The sequence below is a fragment of the Neolamprologus brichardi genome, chromosome 5, assembly GCF_056152115.1.
Source record: "Neolamprologus brichardi isolate AB-2024 chromosome 5, ASM5615211v1, whole genome shotgun sequence".
In the NCBI taxonomy this organism is placed as follows: domain Eukaryota; kingdom Metazoa; phylum Chordata; class Actinopteri; order Cichliformes; family Cichlidae; genus Neolamprologus; species Neolamprologus brichardi.
Window position 1 is genome coordinate 26,910,953 of NC_142108.1, and position 24,667 is coordinate 26,935,619.

At 37.6% G+C, this 24,667-nt stretch overlaps 1 protein-coding gene across 1 annotated transcript; it reads right to left on the reverse strand.

Moving 5' to 3' along the window:
* Nucleotides 1-15,517: 15,517 nt before the first annotated feature.
* snrpc (small nuclear ribonucleoprotein polypeptide C) lies at nt 15,518-24,160 on the reverse strand. The gene is made up of 6 exons (XM_087841349.1): nt 24,091-24,160; nt 20,358-20,400; nt 20,114-20,222; nt 18,717-18,776; nt 16,670-16,774; nt 15,518-16,019 (listed from the first exon to the last, which is right to left on the reverse strand). Exons 1-6 carry the CDS (start codon nt 24,096-24,098, stop codon nt 15,895-15,897), a joined length of 450 nt encoding a protein of 149 aa, XP_087697475.1. The 5' UTR covers nt 24,099-24,160; the 3' UTR covers nt 15,518-15,894.
* Nucleotides 24,161-24,667: the final 507 nt, after the last annotated feature.

Genomic DNA, 24,667 nt, shown 5'->3' on the forward strand with positions numbered 1-24,667 from the left:
TGTGTTTCTAATTAAACAGCTTGGAAATGGTGATAGCCAGAGAGTTTGGTTAACAGATTTTACCTATTTTGTAAAGTGTGGTAAAAGGATGGATCACCACTCCAAAAAAAGTCTATTTTTTTTTACCGAACATGTGCAGCTATTAATTTATTACTGTACCTCTGCCAAGGAGGTAGCATTTGCATGCATATATACATGTCATTCTTTCTGTCTGTAAACATAATAGCTCAAAAAGTTTTAAATGGAATCTGATAACACTTTGCAGAGGTGTAGAGTTGACTCATGTCAACAATCCTTTTAAACTTGGCTTACGTCCTTCAAGGTCTTCAGAGTCAGCTTAACGATTTATTCATCGAAAACTGACAAAAAGCCTTATAACTTAGAACCTATGATTTTTACAAGTGTGCTATTGTCAACGAATAATACGTACCTTATAAAGCGACCTCTGACCTCTCCTTCAAGGTCAATAGACCAATCATAAGTATGATGTTTCTTACATCCATTGTTTGTATTGACAACATATAGCCATATAGGGAATGATATATGGGGGTTCTAAGTATCCCGTCACAGTTTGTATCCAAATATCATGTTACATTTGACCTCTGACCTCGTTTTTACATTTTACATCTGCCTTTCTTTCATGTGGATTGCACAACACTGGACATTATATTTCTTCATTTCCACTTAATACTGTACAGCTGCTGTTATTGTATATATATATATTTATATTTCTTCATACATTCTTATATATTTCTATACTGTGTATTTGTGTATTGTGTATTTTGTTGTACAGTTATTTTATTTTCAACTTTAATTTATATATTTTATCTTATTCTTTCCTAGTTAAATTGACCCTTTTTAATTTTCATATTTATTTCCTATCTTATTCATAGCCTTTTTTTTTCTTTAGGTCACGAGCAGTTGTGTAAGCATTTCACTGCATATCATACTGTGTATGACTGTGTATGTGACAAATAAAATTTGAATTTGAATTTGAATGTTGGCCCCCAAATATGTTATTTTTACTGCACTACAAACCTCTTAAATTATGCTTAAAAAGAATAAAGAACACAAAAGGAATATACAAAAAACAATACGATTCCCTTAAAAGTAAATACTGCCCAGGGAGTGAGCTGCCTCAGTGGAGGTTTGCAGTCTTGGAGTGCTTCTTGTTTAGACTATTTTTGTAACGTAGGTTTCCCGTTTTTGGAGATATCGCCCTTCTGTTGAATGTGTGTTTTGGTTTTCACATGGAACAGGGTCCTTTTATGTCTGAGATGTAAATTTCATCATTGGACAGCAAGTGCTAGGATCTGTGTGTAGATGTCTGCGTGCCTGCTGTTTTTTGTGACACATTGTGATACTACACTCTACTGATTGCACATGTGCCCTTCAGTCAGATTTTAAAGAAGCATTACAGGAATGATGACTCGTCTGTGCGCTGCAGTCCGTATCTGCAACTGAGTATAATCCCAAAGTCCAGTTTGTTTGACAAGTATGACCGCTGCATGCCACGTCCAGGCGTGGTTAAGTGTACGGCACCCTGAGTTGCTTAAATAAGTTTTTCCACGCATGGTATGTGTACAGCCAGACCACACCCAAGAAATGAACTCCAGTGATTCCTGAACTCCAGCTGCCTCTTCTAAGATGGAACTAGATGGCAGTTACCTTGTGGTCTTCAAAACGCCATAAAAAATGCAATTGAAAAACTCAGCAGGCATGTCTCTTTCCAGAAATCATGACATGTTTCCAAAGACCTTATTGTGAGCATTTTTATGCTTTATTATTATTTTATGCTTTATTATTTTGTTTTTGCTGTCTACAGGGGCTTTAATCTGCAGAATGAGTGAAGTTGTTGGCAGGTGTAGTAAAAGAGAAAATACTTGAATAGATGAAACAGCTCACAGCAGGTTCATGATTTATGGAAAGAGACTTTTCACTTATTTATTATTTTCACTTATTTATTTATTTTTTTGGCACTTTGGGCACCACAAAGCAAGTACCATTTAGGGTGCATTATATTAAAGAGAAATCAAATATTTCTTAAGAACGTACATCCAAATTTAGGCATTTCTAATGTATAAATTAAACTTAATAGGCACAGAATCGTGTGCAGACATCCATGGCTCTGAGGTGATGGTCATGACTTTGATAATCCCCATTTTTCACCCTTGTTTAACGAGACTCTCCTGTGTGACGAAAGGGTTCATTACAGGAGGGATTTTCACTGACCTTGGTGGTCCTGTGGTACTTTTTCTAATGCCATTATCAGATAAAAAGTGAAATCATCTAATATTTTAGATTTTAGATTTATTTTAGGTTTCTTCCTGTTAAGAAGACGTTTCTCCTTCCCACTGTTGCCAGGTGCTTGCTCAAAAAAGGCCTTTTGATTGTTGAGGTTTTTGCTGTGTTACTGTAGGGTTTTTACACTCAAAAAACTTACATTACTTAGATATATAAAAATGCTTGATTAATAGAAATCTATTATGTTTATGGTTATTAATTGATTCCTTCTTGTTGGTTATATTTGAATTAAAGAAATTCAGATCAACCAGATTTATATGTGTTCACTCACTGACAACGTACTCTGTCATTGCTAACTATTACGCATGCTCCACACCCAGGAAAAAGTTCAAATCAAACATCATGAAGCTCTGTTGTATGTTAATTGTCCCTTGGGTATAAATAAAGTCTTCTGATTCTGATTCTGAAGTGGGAAGAAACATTGGAACAGATAAGCAACACATCCTCAGAAATACCATTTGCAGAACTACTTTTTTGCATCCTTAATACCAAGGGTAAATAATGCATAAGTAATATATAATTATAGACCTGAATATATTCATTTCTGTAGGAGGGATGAGTAAATCTTTTATAAGAGTTAACAATGATACCTCAACCCTATGCTGTGTTTTGTTTTCCAGTATACTCCATGCATGTTTTTACTCTTACTGATCTTACTGGTCTCGCTGTAGATATTTTACAATTATTAATTACCTTTAATGGTTGTTAATATCTTGCTCAGTGTCAAATTTATTTCCATTCATGAAAATATTCCTATTTTCCCTCCTCTGACTGATTACAATCATTAAACATCTGATGTGTCAAGGTTGAAATGAGAGTTCTTTGTGTGTGTTTTACAGTTGAAATGTAAGTAGAATTTATTTGATTATTCTTGACTTTACCAGAAGTACATCACAAAAATAAACGAGCCTTCATCTGCTCGTGGGCACCTGCTCTTTAATCCATGGTAAGTTTTTTTACACATTTCTAATTAGATGCACATTTATGTACTTGGGGTTCGGGTAAGTTTCATAATATTATCCTTGGACTCCACTAGAGGGTATTGTTCGCAATGCATGGTGGCATTGATATGCAGTAACTTATACATGAATACTATGCTGAAATCACGTACTTGATTTGCCATTTTAAATATATGGCTTCAGTAAACTAATCAAAAATATGGGGGTGTTAATCTGGTTAGGTTAAGATTAACAACCAAACTGGATGAAATGGTTATTTACAGTATACTGTATGTCAGTATATACAGTATGCTGTGTTTGTGTGTTCATAAGGAAATAATCTTGTTGCAGTGCAATTTTTAAATGAATTATATTACTTAAGATATTAAAACTGTATTCTATATCACAGGACAAATAAGGATAATTCATATTTAGATAAGCTTTGTCTTGCCTTCAGATGTTTGTTGAAATGTCTGTATTTCTTCTTTGAATAGTAGATTTCTGTTTTTATCAGACAGATTGATGGGCCGCAGATGCCTTTGAACAAGTTGTTGTGATGGTGAGAAACAGTGAGAGCTGTATCCTTAGCAGACATTTAAGGATTGATTCCAAGAAATGTACCAGCGAAATCTGGTTATATGATCAATGCCATTACAGGTTTTATATGCCATCATTGTCAAAAGGATATAAAACACTTTTTCGGTGGGGTGTGATAAGGGATTGCTCATTCTTTGCTTTCACACTGCGAGGAGTCGTGTGTAACAGTAAATGCTGCCGGCCACATAAGGACAAAGCTAAAATTAACAGATAACCATAACAGGCCGGAAAGATCAGAATCAAAACACAACCTGAATTCTAACTGTATCTCTGTCATTTGCATACAAGAACAGAAACAGTAGTATGTTGGCGTGTGTGTCGGGTGGGTGGGTGTTTACCTGCAGTGTTGTCATGCATCAATGCACGCATAAGCGTTTTGTGGCCGCACGTGTACGTATGTATGCATGCAGGGTAAATGTTTGTGTTGGAGAGCCAGAGGCATGCAGAGCTTCCTGTGTTAGGTTAATGCTCCCTGTGCCGCTCTCAGTGAAAACAATGGGCACAGCTCCATGTTTCTGAATTTCCCATCAGGGGGACGATGATGACAATCACCACTGACAGATTAAACACATTCCCTGTTTTTACTGCGGCTGGCTCAGAATATCACGGTTAAAGAGAAGAAAAAGGAACACCACAGATTTTCCAATTGTATTTAAGTGCTAACAATTTTCTGCTTCTTACTGGAGGTACATGGTGAGGCATTGAAGGGGGAACACATTTATATTCAGAGGAAAGATGGGACAAAGGGAGAAGACGCAATCTCATTCTCACCCTACACAGGTAGAGTGAGGATGAGAGGGCAGAGTAATTAATCCACAGATAACGCTGACGGTTCACAGCCAGGTCACTTTCAGTGTAACATCACCATAATAGCTGCCCTTGACAAGCTCCATATTCACTGAGCACCGGAAATGTATGTCTAAATGATAGTAATGATATTGGCAGTCATGAATCAATGAGACATGCTCAATATATTCAGCAAGAGAGAGTCGAAAAATTTATTCTCAGCGATGTGATAGTGTCAGACAATGCATTTCCATTATGAACCGGCTCACACAGCACTTTAAGATAGATTAAGAACACAACTTGAGAATAAAGACATTAATCACTGTTGATAGCTGAAGAAAAAAAATCCATTTATAAAAGAAAGGTTTGCACATGTTTAAGGTACAAAATACTGCAGGAGCTGCTTTCTATCGTCAGCTCTTTGTTGGACAAACTCTGGTCCAAAACCCTGGCTAAATCTGCCTTCATCTTTAGATACGCAACACTAACTCCAGTGCTTTTAGCCTTTTCAAACTTTCTCAACAACAAAGAGAGCAAGAATCCTCTCCTTCTACAAAAATAGTCTCTGCCCTTGACTCTATATTGAGCACATTTTAGAAACAACTTTACTTGTTGCTGGAGTAAAAGGCGGCACAGCACTCTAGCATTCATCCTCGCTGTGATGATGACATCTTCAGATTTAAAAGGTGACTTTACAGGAAATGTTTTGTTTGAACCTTGATATACCTGCTTGTTCTTATTTTTAGAAGGAGAAATGTCTCTGTTGTTTTATGTGTATAAAACACGTTTTTTTAGTCATAATAGCTGCAAATGTGCAAATTAGTATCTCCTCAGAGAAGCATGCCTTGGCAATTCGGAAGACACTAATGACAGTAAAAACTCTGAATTCTCACAAACTGTGCCTAGAAAATGGTTTCAGTTTTGTTTTAAGGGACTGAATATGTTAATTTAGCAGAAAGCTGATTATCGGATCAACAAATCTTTGGCAAATGAGAGACGAGAGAGAAAAGAAAGCACGGAGTGGACAAGCAGTCTAAAGTACACTTTGATAAAGACGGGCCTTAGCTAATTTCTAACAAGAGCCAAGTGCTTGTATTAAACACCATCACATGCATGAGTGAGATAGTAACAGATGATGTCTTTTTCAATTTCCACATCGGTGCATATTGACTGGCAGAAGAGAACAAGAGAAATTTCTATAGGAGAGATAAGCTATTTGATTGCAAAGACAGCACCCGGCAGAAACAATTTGCAAAACTTGAGGCAGTTTCACATGTGCCTCTGAGGCAAAGATTTTTCAGACTTCTTTCTTTTCTGCTGTTAATCTTCCACAGCCATTATGGATAAAACTGCAGATTTTGCACCTTCGCTTTGTTCGTTTCATCTTCTGTGTGCATGAGCAAGTGAAAAGGACTGTACTGGAGGGCATTAAGTTGTTCATGATCCTGATGATAAGAACGCAGAATGAACATGAGCAGGAAAGCCTTAATGCCTGCACCATGTGGGGCTGCTGTCAGTCAATGAGTATTATCATTCTATTTTTAAAAGAGAAGACAGAAGAGAGAAAAAATGTTTAATGTTTTCAGCATTTGGTGACAAACATTTAAAATGCCTTATTTTGTAGGCTTTTGAGGTTATTATGGAAATAAATGAATATACTACATCCTGCATTTGGAAAAAGTTCCTTTATATAATTTACATAGTTTATCCAGAATAGCCAAAAACAGTCACTGGACACTTTATTAGGTACACGAATTCAACTGTGCATTAACACCAGAGATGGGCAGTAACGCGTTATCCGATTACTTTTTTCAAGTAACGAGTAAAGTAAGGGATTACTATTGCAAAAACGGTAATTAGATTACCGTTACTTTCCCGTAGGAACGCTGCGTTACTGCGTTACTAAAACCGTGATTTTCTTGCGAGAATGTCTCATGACAGTGACGTAAGCGAGTGCGACGTGTGTGACAACAGCTGTGTGCAGATCAACAATGGATCATATATCGAGTGCGGGAGAGAGTATGAGCGTGCAGCGTTTAAAGCGTGGACGTACTGACCTTATTTTGAGTTTGATTCCGTAAAAAGTGACAAAAACATTAGTGTCCGTTGTGCGTGGGAAGAAAACTTCTTTTTACAGCGAAAAAGAACCCCTAAACTTCCAAGCAAGCACCGAGTGCGCTACGACGTAATGGGAAACTCACAGAGAAACTGCCGTATCCTTCCACTGACCGCTGCGGCACACCTGCACCAGGATAACCCTCCGCCTACCCCACTCCTGCTTTACAGGTGAAAATAGAGCAAAAGGACCGCTAGTCTTTGACTTTATTTATTTTCTGCTGTGTTTTACTTGCATCTGAAAGAGTGAGTGTAAACACAATATATATAAATATATATATATATATATATATATATATATATATATATATATATATATATATATATATATATTATGTGCTGGAATGTGCAGAAAATAGGTTTAAATGTTAAACTAATTTCTTCCAGTCAGAGAATGGTGCATTAAAATGGTGATTAAAACTGATAAAACAAGTTTTAAAAAGAGACTTTTCCATTTGATTACATTTTGTATGATGGATTATGTAGAAAAAGTAGAATTGGGCTGAAAGATCTATCGCTTTATCGCCTATTCAGGTTGTAAATCATGTTTTTAAAAAGTAACTAAGTAATTAATTACTTTTGAAAATAAGTAATCAGTAAAGTAACGGGATTACTTTTTGGGGGAAGTAATCAGTAATTAATTACTGATTACTTTTTTCAAGTAACTTGACCAACACTGATTAACACACATCTAATCGGCCAGTCGCATGGCAGAAAATCAGTTCATTTGGGCATGTAGATATGATCAAGACAAAATGCTGATGTTCAGACTGAATGTCAGAATGGTGAAGAAATGTGATTTAAGACATTCTGAATGTGGCACGGTTACTGTTGCCAGATGGGCTGCTCTGAGTAATTCAATAGCTGCAAGTTTACTGGGATTTTCCCACACAACCGTCTCTATGGTTTACAGAGAACGATTTTATAAACCAAAAAACCCCGGTACGGCCAGATGAACAGAATCAACTATCACAGAAGTGTTGCTTGTGTATCATCCCTTCATAACCACACTGTACCCATCTTCTGATGACTGCTTCCAGGAGGATAAAGTGTCATGTCACAATGTTCAAATGATCTCAAACTGGTTTCTTGAACATGACAGTAAATTCACTGTACTCAGATGGCCTCCAACAAGATCTGTCCAATTTGGAAGCTGGTGGAACAGGAAAACACAGATTATGCTATCATTATACTATCATGTCAGTATGAACAAAAATCGAGTATTTTCAGTGTTATGACAAATTAAAGCAGTTCTGAAGGCAAACTGGTGCCTAACTGAGCTTCAGCAATCTTTTACTGTCCAAGTTTGGTGACCCCGTGTGAATTGTAGCCCCCTTTTCCCGACTTAGTTTACAGGAGTGGCACCTGGTGTGGTTTTCTGCTGCTTTGCATTCAAAGATGCTCTTCTAAATACTTTAGTTGTAAGAATTAGTTATTTGAATAACTGTTGCCTTCCAATCACCTCAAAGAAATCTGGCCAATTTAATATGACTTGTGGTTTCAACAAACATTTTCTATCAGAGAACAACCATGTTTTCTCTTTCTCTGTACACCTAGGGATTGTTGTGCAGATTAAGTTTCTAAAAACTTCAGACTAGCCAGCTGTCACCAACAGCTGTGTGCATTTACAGAGTCGCTTAAATCACCTTTCCTCCCATTCTGATGCTCAGTTTGAACTTCAGCAGGTTGTCTTGACTATAGTCCCCATAGTTACTGGTTTAACATCTTCTTCTTTTAATGTGTTTTATTTTTGTCCCATGTTATCCTGCATTTTAAACTTATAATGTTGTGCTTTTCTTGGCAAAGGTTAAAGTTTAAAGAATGTAATTTAAAAAGCATGTATATCAAATGTTGGGAAAAGTGCAATAAAGGTAAGACAAACTAGAAATGTTCTGAGTACGCTGGAGGAACATCATATGAACTGAGGGGCAGGATGTGCTTTAAAAAGCCAGAAAATGAGGTTTCCTAAGAAAAGCACAAAAATAATCTTGTGATGCCACATCAACAATTGACTTGGGACACTCTTAAAAGGCAGAAATTTGCAACTGCTTTTAAATGCATGTATGGACGGGAACCATATGTTTGAGGTGATGAGGACCTTGATAAAAAATTCAAGTCCTTTAGTTGGAGGTGAGGTTATATGAAAAATTTATCAGGTGACTTTATTCCAAATTTAGACTTTTGGAATTGGGGAAAACAAAAACACTCCAGAAGAGAAGATCGACCTCAATGTGCCTGGATTTTTCTTTTTCTGTAGCTTTTAAACTCAGCTTGACTGTTAGAGAGGTTCATGCCTTAGGTATGAAGTGTCTATCCATGTAAACAATCCTAAGAATAGGAATAACTTGATACTTGATTTTAAAGGTTAAACATTAATTCATTCATTTGAATTCATTAGGATCTGTTATCATAAAGCAATACTTCATATATTTAAACGGTTGGCATGGTTATGTTGCCGTTTTAGGAAGAAAACTCAGAAAAGCTTTTAAAAAATTAGGCTTTTAAGTTGTTGGAAATCGTTTTTATGTATTTTGAGCAGCTGATATGCATTTGGAGATGCTTGCATAGTCAAATGTAAACGTAGTCAACACCACTTGCTAAGCATCACTGAGTCCATCCATCTCAGATAGTATTTTTAGAGCATTTCCTGCTTGACTGTCTCGAATTTGCATGAAACTTTTATGGTACAAAGTTTGAACATAGTGTTTAATATGGTTGTAAATTTCATGGATCAATATGGTGTGTGTTCAAAGACGCTCTTCTGCATACCTTGATTGTATTACAAATGCTTATTTGACAATCGATCCCTTCCTATCTGCTTAAAGCTTTCTGGTTATTCTCCTTTGACTTCTGCCATGAACAAGGCATTTTCAACCCAAGAACTTCTGCTCACTGGATATTATCTCTTTTTGGACCATTCTCTGTAAACACTCGAGATGGTTGTGTGAGAAAATCCAAGTAAATCATCAATTTCTGAAATACTCAGACCAAGCCATCTGTCACCAACAAGCATGCCACGTTCAAAGTCACTTACCGTAAATCACTTTTCCTCACTCAGTGAACTTCAAGCAGGTTGTCTTGACCATTTCTACATGCCTAAATGCAGTAAGTTGTTGCCATGCGACTGGCTGATTAGATATTTTTATTAACGAGCAGTTAAACTATAAATAACATAGTGGCAGGTGAGAGTAGCGGCCTTTTTGTACTAACTTAAAGTGCAGTAATGTCTGACAGTTCCAACCATATCAGTAGTTCAGGGTAAATTATTTGGCTGTCCTTTTGACTTTATGAAACTCATCTGTAAAGTGCAAAATACTTATATGCAAATGCTAACAGATGAATATTTAACACACAGTTATTTATAAAACATGGCAATGCACAACGCAGTGGAGCAGGTGAAGGAGAATCACTGTCAGTGTCCACAGAGCGTACAGCTGGCCGGTGGCACCCGTGGGGCGGGCTTAAGACAGTTTATACTGAAGGAGGGCAGCTAGCAATGTTATGTGTGATCAAAATGTTCGCCCAGTGGCAGCGAATGACTAGTTCTTCAGCTAAATATAGACATTTATCTGATGGCGTGTCGTCATTTTGCTCAAGGACACTTTAACAGGCTGTTCATGATTGAATCTCCTCAGAGCAGTATAGTAATAGTAAATACTCTTCATCTCCCATCCCAGTATGCTCCACTGTGCTGACAGTGGGTCTAAATCAATCCTGGAGGGAGAAGAAATAATAATTCCAACTTCCTTCCTGGTCACTGGCACAGTCCACTCATCAAATTAGCTTTAATTGAATCTGATTCAGTGTCATTCATTTACTAACCAACTAGGGGTTGCATTTCATCATCTCTCAGGAAGAGTATTGTTTAGAGTAATCAAGAAGGAAATCTTAGAAGAAGTGTAGGTTGTGGAACAAAACACAGGTTAAAATGTGAGGTGAGTGAGAGATGAGATGCAAGCCTTGCTTTGTTTTCCCAGATACTGTTGTGTAGTACATCTGTATCAGCCAGCAGGCCCACGGGAGCCCCTGCTGGCCAACACAACCACTGTTTGAAACAAGCAGATTCAAGAGGCTCTCCCTAAGGCCAAGGAAAATGGATATTGATCTGGAGCCATGACTAAATGGATTAAATTACAGAGTAGTGTTGGTAGCAGGGCAGCAGAGAGAATGAGGCAAGAGGGAGAAGGAGGAGGAGAGGAGGTAGAAGAGTTGGAGGAAGAGACAAAAGGGAGGAGGAAAGGGAGAGACAGGGGGTATTGAAGAACTCTACCCAAACCTTTGCCTTGCAGACTGCTTTCTTTCTCCCTGATTCTTTTAATCAATAGTCCACCCAGTAGCTCTGTGCAATCATCCCCTGCATGCCGTACTGAAGCATCACCCTGGTCTTCATGCAGTTATGAGCCAAATGGTTTTAGAGGAATTGCTGGTCAGGGGATTATTATTTTCTATTCAGCCAAGGCTGCTGGATGGAAAGAGTGCCAAGTGCATGCTGGGAGTGAAAGGAGATGCACCATCATGAATACAGAAGCCAAACTATCTTGCAAAGAGCGTAAATCTGGGCGGAGGTGGCTGGCTGTCTGCCGCAGTCTAACCTGTTTGGTATGAACGGTTAATCTATCAGCAGTTCTGCTTAAGCCCCTCTGTGCTGAGGCCTCGCCAATGGGTCTGGGGGTCTGCAGAGAATAGCTTTCCGAGTGCCTCTCTGTGAGCTCTGAGTGTTGATATTCGTGACATTAATGCGTTGACTTGTGACAGGAATATCAAAAAGGTGAATGTGAGCTGCACTGTAAAAAACGGAAAAAGATGAGAAGAGTTAGCAAACATCAAAAGAATATAAAGTTAAACATTTAACCAAGATAAATTAAACATCCTTACATTAATAAGTTTGTTGCAATGAACCCACAGAGAACTATAACCCAACACTGTGAAGCTTTGCACAGCTCTGCAGCACCTTTCAGCTCATTGTTTTGGTTTAAAGTGGACTGGTTCTCATATAGTGCTTTTCTACTCTACTTCAGCTCTGAAAGGTCTTTATACAACAGGCTTCATTCACACCCATTCTTACAAGCACTTCTTTTTGCCTTCAATCTAACATTCACACTTCGATGAACCCATGAGAGAGCAACTTGGGGTTCAGTATCTTGAATTGAGATTTAAACTGTGTGTTTAAAGTGTGTACCACAAAAACACCCAACACTAGCTGTGCAGCTTCAGATGGTAGTGTTAGCTCCTAACTGGTGACATTTGTTGAATTTAGTGGCTAAAGCACCATTTATTTCTCTAATGAGATTAAAAAAAAGGGAAAAAAGTAATTGAATTTATTTCACACTGTTGCATATCAGCTGAGTAAATAAATTCAGGAGGTCTGTTTTGTTTTCCCTGTTTGTAATGCAGTTTCACGTTTTGCCGATGTGCAACTCTGATATTGGTGAGTTTGTTACAACTAAAGTAAAAATTTCACTTTCAGATTTACTTCTTAATGAGCAGTGTTGTTTGTTATATATGAACTAAAAATGCAAAGTCTGATACCTTGGGAGATTCGCTCCCTGACATATGTTCTAAAGGCGAAAAGGGTCCAACCTGGTGCTGGCAAGTTGTACCGAACAAAGTGGTCAGTGAGTGTATATGATAGTGTTTTATAGTGCAAAACAGAGCTCCAGTGATGGAAACATCAAGGGAATACTTTCTCCCAAAGCTCCCTTTGCCTGCATTGTTGAAAATATCTCTGCATAAATGTTTTTTTCAGGGCCTAATTTCACTCAACCCGACAATGCGGTGGATGCTCACGAGCTGCTTTGCTTCTGTAGATTTCATTATAATACATATTTCTCATGATTTCCTCAACTCCTGAGCTCTAATCATAAACACTTTTCGCCACTCCACTTCCTCCCCTTCAGGGCAACGCTCCACTTCATGGCTGGATTGAATATTCATAAAGAGTCTGTGGATTTCAGATGACACAGGGGCATCCGCCTATGCTCGACGTATGCATAAAATGTGCATTAACATGGTTTTATTTCTGTCTCACTGATGTGGGGAGTGAATGTTTATAGGACACTTAATGAAATCTATCCTTTAGAGTGGCCTAAAGAATGCATGTAATCTATCAGAGTCTCTTTGAAGATTACAATTTACACCATGCATAACTGACAGCTCCCCAAAGTTATCTGATGTGGTGCACAGCACTGTAACCATTTGGATTGTCTTTACAGTGCCTTCCCTCTGCTTTGCAAGTCTATAAATTGGCAAACGCAGCGTGAAGCATATGGCTATTGCCCCCCAACAAATTTGTTTCTTTTTTGTACGTGGCCTAGAAATTTCCTAAACCATAAAGCCACATAAATGTCCTCTGGGAGTGTGAGATACAAAGAAATTTGACAGTTCATGGAAGCACAAAAATCAGTCACTGCACATCATTCCAGTGTCTTGGCTCTAATTGGAAAGCATTACGACTCTCTAGCTCCATCTGTTGAGAAAATTTCATAACTATGGGCAGAGGTTTGTGTTAACGGATAGGGAGGTTAGAGCCCAGCTAGAGGACAGAAGTGAATTCTTGCAAGGCATGGAAGATACAAATGTCAGCTGAGATAATGATTCACTAGCTGCTGCAGATTCTTATGTAAGAGCTGTAATTCTTCAAACATGCTTGACTGAGTAAACTAATGAGGGTGGGTGAACTTTCTCATTTGTCTTGTGGAACAGTATTAGAAATATCCATCTGTTGTGTTTCTCTGCTTGCATTGCTGAGAGAGGCTAACACATTAACCAACACATTAATACCTGCAGGCTGAGACAACGTGCCCCTCGCATGTAGGATGAACCAAGTACGGGAGGGGCAAACCTTGAAACTTCTTTCTACAATTTCTGGTTTAAAATTCTTTAAATGTTTGCGTCGAATAACAAACCGGGACACAAGCAGGTAGAGTTCAGAGTGTATTACAGTCGCAATAATTGCATTCTAGTTTTCCGTTTTTCCTCTTTTGAGAGCAGAAGCAAACACTTTTTTTCTTTTGAGCGATGCTGTGTCAAATCCATTTTTGAACACACACACAATCCACACCATGTAATTCTGTCAGCAGCTCAAAATAACATTCAGCTGCCAACTATGAGCTTTAATTTCAAAGACACAGTTTAATTTTAAAAGGATCCATAAAGCAATATCTAGGCAGATATACCGGCTCTGTGTCACCTACTTGAGTTCATATGCCAAACCCGTTAGCAAAGGGTTGACTGGAACATTCAGGAAATAAAAATCTGTCAACTCTTTTTCCAAATGTATAAAACAACATTGCTATAATCTAAATTAGTGTTTAATAACAGGGGTTTTGGGCATGTGAGCTATATTAGTGGTCTTTAATCTTTGTTTAATCCAAATGCTTCAGCTGCACCTATCTATGCAAAGATGTTTTTGCATTTTAACTTTGTTACTTTTTAGAAATACCATCAACCCATCAGGGACTGCAGATGATAATTACTGTGTATGGCTACATCTGGGGCATTTAAATGATGGGCCCAAGTGCACACGTTAATTAATGTGCATTGTCCCTTTTCAAATAAACATTAAAAATACATTTGAGTTGCACTGCTGCCCAGCTGCTTTCGTATTACCCCAATAGAGCACTTTGCTCTCAGACTGCGGGCTTACCTCTGTTACCTCCTATGGTATCTAAAAGTAGAATGGGAGGCAGAGCCTTCAGTTTTTAGGCTCCTCTTCCCTAGAACCAGCTTCCAGCTTGGATTCAAGAGACAGACCTTCTCTACTTTTAAGATTAGGCTCAAAACTTTGCTTTATGATAAAGCATATAGTTAAATCTGGATCAGGGGACCTGGAATCCTCTCTTAGTTACGCTACATTAGATTTAGGCAGCTGGGGAATTTCCGTGATGCACTGTTTTTTCTTCTCTCGCTCCTTTTAACTCACCGTATGTTTATACACCTCTCTGTATTTAATTGTGAGTTACTAATAATCTCTTACTCTCCCCGTGGCTGCCCCTCCCTGAGCCTGGCTTTGTTTCTTCCTGTTGAAACAGAGTTTATCCTTCCCACTGTCGCCAACGTGCTTGTTCATAGAGGGTGGTCTGATTGTTGGGGTTTCTCTGTGTTATTGTAGGGTCTTTCCTCACATTATTAAGCACCTTGAAGTGACTGTTGTGAATAAAACTCTAGTAAAAATAAAAACATATTGAACTGAATTGATCTACTTTTTAGTTCCTAAATGCTCCACATTCTTCACTATCTTTGTTGTGTTATGGTGTACAGATACTGTGAATTGCCTTGATTCCTGTCGCATAAAGTTTTAAATATTTTCTGCACAAAGTATGCTGTACAAATTCAAATTATAAGCACAGAGTCTGAAATATTAAAGTTGAAATATTAAGGCAATATTTCAGCTTTAATTCAAGGGATCAGGAACAAATACTGGTATATTTGGAAATTGCAGCTTTGCTCTGCCAGGCCTGGCAGGTAACAGCATTTAGTGATGTCCATGAGCTGTAGATTTCAACTAGTCACTGACTGCAAATGATTTTCATAGTATTAAAAGCATGGCCTATATTAAAAATGATTGTTTTGTCCAATCAAATTGAGCCTCTGAAAATCACACATCTGTTAATACTACAGAAACTGTTAGATCGTGACTGACTTACAATCAACAGTGGTGTTGTACAGAGGAAACATTACGAGTTTTATTACAATTTTTGATTGATAAAGTGAATGCTTTAATACTGGCTTGGCTTAGAGTCTGAACATAAAGGTTTAAATAATTACAAGGAAAGAGGTTTTTAAATCAACATTTTATTCCTCCAACCATTGTAACAAAGTACAAAAACATTTAAAATCTAAAACAAAGCAAAACCTTAGTGATGAACATTGTCAAATCAAACCTGCTTCTCTTATGTGTTCGTTGAATATCAGTGGAAAAAAAAAAAAGTTCTTCCAATCATACACTTCAAAATGACAACATTTGTATGGATATTGTCATAAATACCAGGAAATGAAGTATTTATACAGAAATGACATAATTTAAATGTATGTTCAAGGTTGAAGACAGGCTGAGCAGGCTTTAAAAAAATAAAATAAAAAGAGTTTAAGCCAAGTGTCCTCCGTACACAGCGGCTCTTCGTGGAAACAAACAAAGCACAAAGTCCACTCGGCCTTATCTGTCTGGTCTCATCATGCCCGGCCTCACTGGCGGCATCATCATCGGTCGAGGATGACGCATCATGTTTGGTGGTCCTGGCATCATCTGCATGGGTCCTCCCATTGGTGGCCTCATGCCTCCTAGATGTAATGTTGATGGCATACGCAGCTTTAGGTATTATTCATTACACCAGTTTACCCAAACGCCCACATCAGTGCACTGACAGACTTTTTCAAATAACGTCCTTGTCTTTTGTCTCATCGGGCCACCAAGGCACAGAAATGTGTGATTGCTTAAGATATTTTAATTTTGCCAAAGCTGATTCAAAAGATATTGATTTTACAGTGATATAAAAGCAAAAGAAAGGCTGCCAATCAGGAAAGAGAATTCACACACAATACAATAATAAATAAATATTCAAATAACCCTGTGTGGTCAACAGCTTCATCTGCATGTGTGGTCATTGCTTATGAACACAACCTTGTTTAACAACAGTAAGTCTAAAACTTTTCAAATGACTATGTTCAAATGTTTCTGTATCATGTTGAATAAATATCAATTAAAAATGGACCTAGGGCCAGGCCACACCTTCAGGTAATACCAAACTGTATCACAAGATGGTGCAACAAGTTTAATGACACCTTTACTTAACCAGCCGAGGCATTTATAGCACATTCTTATTTACAATGCTGTAGTATTGGCAGTAAGATTTAAAAGAAACAGAAGTTAAAACAACAGCAACTGTTGGGGTTTAAAAAAGAAAAAAAAATTAAGGAAAAATGTTTCTTACCAGGCCCACCGGGCATCATGCCATGTGGTGGAGGCCCCATCATAGGCATCATTGGAGGACCTCCCATTGGGGGTGTTGGTAGCATGCCTGGACGAGGAGGACCAGCTGCATTTGAGACAGAAAAATGCCAGTGCACAATTAATGTTAAGACTCTGTACAAGTGCACAGAAATTTACATGTCAAATCCCATAGAGTGAATCACAGTATATGCAAAGAGCCTCATTTACAGTGATATCTGACCAACAAGAGAAAACAAACATCCAACAACAGACAAAGCTTATGCTCACTACAGCTCTAAGGGATCGTTTTATTGGTCGCAGTTTTATCATCATCATCTTTGACCTTGTTTTTTTTTTTTTTTCCTCCTTCTCTTTGATCAATAAATCTGCAAACTTGTGATTGTCAGTTTTGTTGTTCCCCTTAATTCATTTTTACGCATGAGCTCAATGTTGGGATATTTTAAAGAGTTTCCCTGTCCACAGCAGGCGACCGTTCGCTTAGATGCATTCTCACTCCTGGAAATCATAAAATAATTGAAGCGAGGTGCTTCCTGGTGGGGGGAAAAATAGACTAGTCAATTTTTCTAAAAGACAACACTCGGCATACAGCCAAAATAGAGTACCAGCTAATGGATGAGGTTAAACATGTTAAAAATACTGTTTAACCTCATCCATTAGCTGTGTATTTAAGCAGCATTTAATAACTAATAATTACATTATTCAGTATTAAATTCAGGGTTTTTAAATCTCACTGATAAGTGTGGTACTTTACACTGTGCATAACACCTAACAGTTTGCCTATGCTAATGTTAATGCTAGCACCAGTAGCCATCTTTCCTTGCAGGCTAATCTGCACATAACTGTGCAGAATATGGTTACACACTGCCGTGTTGGAAGTAAACCAAACATGCAACTGTTTATTTCTAGGTTAAAGTACTGCAGAACCACACCAGTATGTTCAACCATCGTTTCTTTTACCTCCCACTTTGCTTGTTTTCAACCTACACTAACAGAGAAAGAGCTGCTGCTGTCTGTTAGGGCTGCAGTGGTGGATGATGGTGGACGGCCTCTTAACATCTTGCAACCACAAGATTAATAAACATTAATAAACTATTTATTTATTAATTTATGTGATTAGAGTTGCCACAGTCAGTTAGAGTGGGGGTGACTCAACATATGTTTACCATTAACTTTGTTGTGCAGGTTTGTGGTCACAGTTTTACCACAATTTGGAATTAAAAAAACAAAACATTTTATTTACCAAAAAATATATATATATATATATATATATATATATCAGCAAATCAGTGACTCACATCGTAGCTCAATTTCATCTTAATTTATTTTCACACAACACTGAGAAATTGCTCGTAGTTGCCCTTCCTTGGACATAAACACACAACAAGAGACAATCTGCTGCAGATGCATTCTCACTACTGGCAATAATACAATAATACAAGCAAAAGGTGCTTCTTGGATAGCACTTGCAGGAGGCACATCATGTTGTGCCTCCTGCAAGCGCTACCTAAGAAGTACCTTGAAGTGAATTTACTCAACTTTACAGGCACTAGTTACATATGAACTCAATCTGACATTACTTAAGGAATGTGTGCTTTTGTCTGATCTCACACGCTAGATGCATGTAATAAGTTAGATACCGAATACAAAGGCTCTTATTTAAAAGCTTTAAAACGGTGATAATTGGCACATAGTCTGGAGTTAATACACGTTTAAGCAATCCCAACCTGAGTCATAAATCCAGCTTTCAGGAAATATATATACTGTATATATAAAAATACTGCATTTTTTTTTTCATGTCATGAGATGCTTTACTCATGCAAATTAATTGTTAGTTATCCTGTGGATATGACTGCTAAAGCTCCATATGTATGGCTCCTTGTTAGTCTAGTGAAATGCACTTCATTCAACCTCCAATTAAAAAGAAAATGTTAACAGAATTTCCCCATATGGTTATGAATTTATAAAAAGCCAGTGTCCGTGTTATGGTTGGTTAATTAAATTAGTACCAAGTGTAAAGATGGACTCACCTGGGGGAGGGCCACCTGGGAACGGTGTGGGAGGAATCTTTCCCTGTTGAAATGCGGCCGCTGTTGGCAGAAAAGACGAAATTAAAAACACACAAAAAAAGACATTTTTCATGAAGATTATGAATCCCGTGCAGATCCCAATCTAACGTCAGTGCAATGCTCTACATATGGAGTCCAACAAATGGGATCTTTTTAAATGGGAGAGGAAGTAACATAAAAGTGACTTCGAAAAACAAAATCATGTTTAAAAGCCACAAAGAAGAACTTAGTCTGTAAAACAACAGATTCCTTCATAGTGGACAAAAACACTCATGAGCTTTGCATTTTATATATGGATTAGTGGTAAGTAATCTCAGAGGCCCAAGTAAGCTGGTGTATAGAGCCCACTGGTTAAGCAGAGAACTTGGATATCCTACATGAGTGCAAAAGCATGCCCGTGTGGGATATGTAACAGGCTTTTACTGTCTGCCTCTAAACCAGCTTACTAAATATGGAAAAGAAAGAGCATGCGGTGCCCACATTAAGCATATAGATGGTTTGCTGTACAGTGGTCCCTTGCTATAACGCGGTTCACGTTTTTTTTTGTGCAATTTTGCATGCTTTTTTATTTATTTATTTTTAAATTACAGTGCATTGTGTTCTGCGTCCTGATCGGCTGTAGACCATCGTCAAACAATCTCTGCCATGCCGTGTCACCTGCCCAGTACAGAATGCGTTCAGCTTGTCAAATTTAAATAAATCTTTGATCACTAGCAGTGTGACTCTGAAGTGCTGTACTGTATGTTTGTAAGTTTTCTCCCCAACAAGCACAACAATGTCGACGAAACGTTTTGCACCGTCAAAGGCACCTGCAGTAGCACCCAAAAGGCAGAGGAAGATGCTAACCATCGCACAAAAAGTTGGACTTCTGGACATGCTAAAGGAAGGTAGAAGTTACTATACTAATACTGGACTTATTTTTCTACGAAGATTTGAACTTTGAGGGTGTTTAAACAAGAGAGAAAAGCGGGAAAATCTTCTTGCCTGTCTAAGAAAAGTGTGTGTAATGAGGGGTTTTACAGCCTTAAAACATCTATAATAACAGTAAAAAATAAAGTTGGCTACGGATTTCACCTATCGCAGGTTATTTTTAGAACGCAAGGAACGAGGGACCACCATACAAGCAAATAAAAACATCACTGATGCTGCCACTAGAGGGCACTTTCACATTTAAGATGGGTTTGTTGGACAAGTGATCTGTATCCAAAAGAGCTCAGAGTCAGAACAGAGTTTCTCCCCTGATCAAAACATGTTTTGTCATCAGGAGACTATGACTCAAGCTTCCTAATCTTACCTCAAACCAAAGCCTGTAGTAATTTTATTCTTGACACAAGACATTCAGACAATAATATTCTTACTTGTTTTATCAATCAGACTCTGTGCTTGCTCTTCCATCCATTTCTGGTAGTAATCTTTCACATTTTCCTTGTGCTTTCGGCCACTGCAGTGGGTTTTCCTCACTGACGGCTTAAACAGAAACAGAGTAAAACCATGAAATATTTAACTGGAAGAGAAAAGACAGACACACACACACACACACACACACACACACACACACGCTAATGCCTTTCAACAATTTGATTTGATACAAACAAAACTTACCGAATCATGTGTAAGGTAGGTATCACAGTAGTCACAGTAAAACCTGAGGATTAAAAAAAACACAACAACAAAAAACAGAGGTTAACTTTTTAGTTTTTTTGTTTGTTTTTTTTAAAATCCAGACCTTTTAAATATGGCCAATCGGAAATATTATAATTCTGATCATTTATCAGTACATATCCATATTTCTATATCTATGTATAAAAACCAAAGCTGACACTTGTGAGACTTGCCTTTGTGTCAAAGTAACTGAGGATAAAATACAGAAGAACATGAAGGAGATTTTCCTGTCCTGGCATTTAATAGCAGATGACACCTTTAAAAATATTCTGCAGTAGATCAACAACAGACAAAAACCATGAATCAACATATGAACATTACCTTATGCTTTTGAAGGTAAAGTTACAGAGGTTTTATTAGAGACGCAGCTAAGCGTTTTGAAATTTTGCATAATTTGTAAAGGTTTAATTTCTTCAGTACTGAAGAGCAAAAATTTGGCTTTCTTGCCAGAGGTCATTTTGTGAAAATAATAAATAAAATAAAAACAAAATAAAAACAAACAAACAAACGCGCTTTGTGTTTACATCTTTTTGCCGAATCAGTTTACCTGCTCTCATTTGACGTTTTAGCTGTTTGGCGTTTTTTTTTTTTTTGTTTTTTTTTTAATAGTTTTGTGAGCTTTAACCTGAAATTCTGGTGTTTCTGGCAAAATACATGTATATTTAAAATAGGGCTGGGCCATATCATACCGTTCACGGTAATACCGGTATAATGTCGGGCAACGATAAGAAAATGAAATATCGCGATAGAATATGGGTCAAACGCGCATGCGCAGTGCCTTTGTTTTCATACGCACATGGAGGAAAAAAGCATGGTGGTGACGGAGAATGAGAAGGGCGAAAGCGGATCATTGAATGAAACGATGAACCAGAATTGGTTTGTAAAAATGCTGCAACTTCAGTGGTGTGGAACTGGTTTAGCTTTCGTCCGTCAGATACACAACAAAGCTCTGTATTTGGTAGCGCATGCTAGCGGGCCGTCATTATTACTGTGTTTTTTGGAAAATATGACAAACTTAAAACAAATCCTTTGATTTTTCTGAAAATTGGCAGTGCCCCTTATAATCCTGTGTGCCTTATGTATGAATTCTTGTTGTGTTTACTGACCTCGAAACGATTTTATGTGGTACACGATGCTGGAAAATCTGTCAAATGTTTTAGTACAACTTTGCTAAGCTACAAACCCGCACCGCTTGATGGATTGTCGGAGCATTACGGCCATCGTAGGCAGGAGCCTCGCGGAGTGATACGTACTGTGCTTCAACATAATATTACCGTATTGTGTGTGTATAACCTCTTAAGTTTTGTGGATATTCTACATGGTTATGCTGAGGATATGTCAGCCAATTTCCACTGGAAATGCCTTTTGGTTAAACTGTCAGCAAGGAATTTGCATTTGCACTGTTAAATTTTTATATAACTCCAATGCACATTGGAGTTGGGCGACTGTGGCTCAAAGAGTTGGCAGTTCGTCTTGTAACCGGAAGGTTGCCGGTTCGAGCCCCGGCCCGGACAGTCTCGGTCGTTGTGTCCTTGGGCAAGACACTTCACCTACCGCCTACTGGTGTTGGCCAGAGGGGCCGATGGCGCGATATGGCAGCCTCGCTTCTGTCAGTCTGCCCCAGGGCAGCTGTGGCTACAACCGTAGCTTGCCTCCACCAGTGTGTGAATGCGAGAGTGAATGAATAGTGGCATTGTAAAGCGCTTTGGGTGCCTTGAAAACCGCTATATAAATCCAATCCATTATTATCATTATTATTATTACATAAAAAACAGCTGCTTGTTTAAGTGAAAATATGTTGATGGGTTTTTTTTTTTTGCACTAATAAAGTTGTGGAGTTGTAAAGTATTTTGTCTAGTGTCAATTATATCGTCAGTTATATCGTTATCGCAAATTTTCAAATGTATATCGTGATAAATATTTTTGCCCTGCTCTAATTTAAAAATCCAATTAGGATTTAATGAATAGATATTGCATTATTCAAACTATAATTGATTTGAATCAGAGAAATCAATTGTTTAAACCCACCCCTAATATCAACAATATAGAGCTGGTACTCTTATACACTCACTGGCCACTTTATGTCTGCTCAACAATGCAAACAAAGTAGATAAATTTAATAGGCTAATCACATGGAACCAACTCAGTGCATTTTGTCATGTAGAATTGGTTAAGTTTTATATTATACATGACATGGTTGTTGGTGCCAGGCACGCTGGTTTGATTTTCTTGGGATGCTCAGCACATCAACCTTGAAGCAGATGGACTACAGCAAAAGAAGACCATACAGGGTGTCACTAAAGTCTGCTAAGAACAGGAAAATGAGGCAACAATTCACACCAAACCGTTGCCTTGGCAGACAAAAGATTGAAAATATGTTTTCTGGTCTGACGAGTCGCTACTTCTGTTGTGATATTTGAACGGTCAGAGACTGGTGGAAGCAGCATGAAGTGCTGGATCCATCCTGCCTTGTATCAATGGTTCACGGTTTGATGGTCAATAATCCAGGTAAGGAAATCCCATAAGGTTTATTGAGTTCATCTGTACATAAAATTTTTAAGTGGGAAAAGCATGGATGAGAAATTAAACTATTCACCCACTGAAAATGCTGCATCCAAATAAACTGAATCAACCTTTAAACAACATGGTGTACTTGAGTAATGTCCAGCCCTTTAAAAACCACAGTTTTCCAACAGGGTAACACCATGTCACATGTCAGCTCAAATCACCACTACACAAAATATTCCCTCTAATATATCCTTTTGTATATTAGAAGTGTGTTGTAAAGGAGAATGCATTTTTAAGTAACATATGCTCCATGCAGGTGTTAGAAAATGTCCAGCTAGATTTTGAGATGCCCTACATGAAAAGGAAATATTTACCTTTCACAAAGCATAGCATGTATACTTATGCGGTCATGCAAGAAATGTTTACATTATTCTTATTTTTCAGAAATAGATATGATATTCTCGGGCCAGATGACTCACTAATTTTAGTTAATATAAAATTGAAAAGTATCATTTAAAAAAGTGATTTTATGATGAGGAAAATGCATGCCAAAAAGTGATGATAATCTTAATAGTCTCACTTATTTGTTATGGAGAGCTTTGCAGCTGGTTTCCCTCTATTCACCTTGGAAGTAAAATAATGTTAATATGTGTCAACAAGATCTTTAATCTAATACCAGACCACGTTTCTACATGTAAATATTTTATGAATTTTAAAAAAGGCAAACACCACTGTAATTCTGCGCGAAAAAGCAATGAAAAGTTTGAACTAAATACACATTTGTTTGTTGGACCATTAGGAACCGCGAGAAAACTCGAACAAAACAGCGAATTGCTCTGTAGTTTAGATATTTGTTAAGCGTATTACCCAAGTTACGTTAGCCTCAATGGAAACCACTGAGAGACTGATCTATTCAATATCACAGACCCATGACTTTACTATCTGTCAATATTTGCTGCTAAACGTTTATGTTAGCTTTCGCTCCAGCAAATAGCCAGAGCCCAGACACAGCTTACAGCCTCGGTCTGAGCATACCCCGGTTATTAATCTCCAGGGTTTTTCTTACCACCAATTCTTACTTAATTTAAATACAAACGCACACCAATGCTGTTAAACGAAATAGGTAAAAGACTTATCAGTAAAAACAAATTGTATGTGAACTTACTTCGGCATGTTTCACAGCAACCTCCACCAGAAAGCGCGACGCCGGTGCTCCCAATAAGCGTTCCGACAAGATATGGAGACCTACACAAATTTAGTTCCGCCTAAAATCGTGTTATGGAAAATTACATGGTTTTCTTTCTTCTGTTGGTATTTAGTTGTTATCACAGCCATTGCTTAAGTCAGAAATTAGCATGTATGTGGCATGTATTGGCTTTAACTTGCTAACCCAGTTTCTAAAACCATATATTAGATTTAGTAGTTTGTTAACTGCAAATGACATGAATTGAATTTTGTTTGTGTTGTTTGTGCTTTTTCTTTAGTTAATGATGAACTCACAAGTTAGTTGTGATTTAAATACAGTAGATGAAAAGTACAATAATAATAATAATAATAATAATAATAATAATAATAATAAGTACAATAATACATTTTTGACATTTAGTGATTTCCATTACTATTAAGCAGTACATACTACCCCTGCGTGTAAATGACGTAATTACATTCGTAATTACAACCAAAATCAGCTACTTTCAAACAAACAAACTAATTACATTTTTTAAACCCACCATATCATTTGT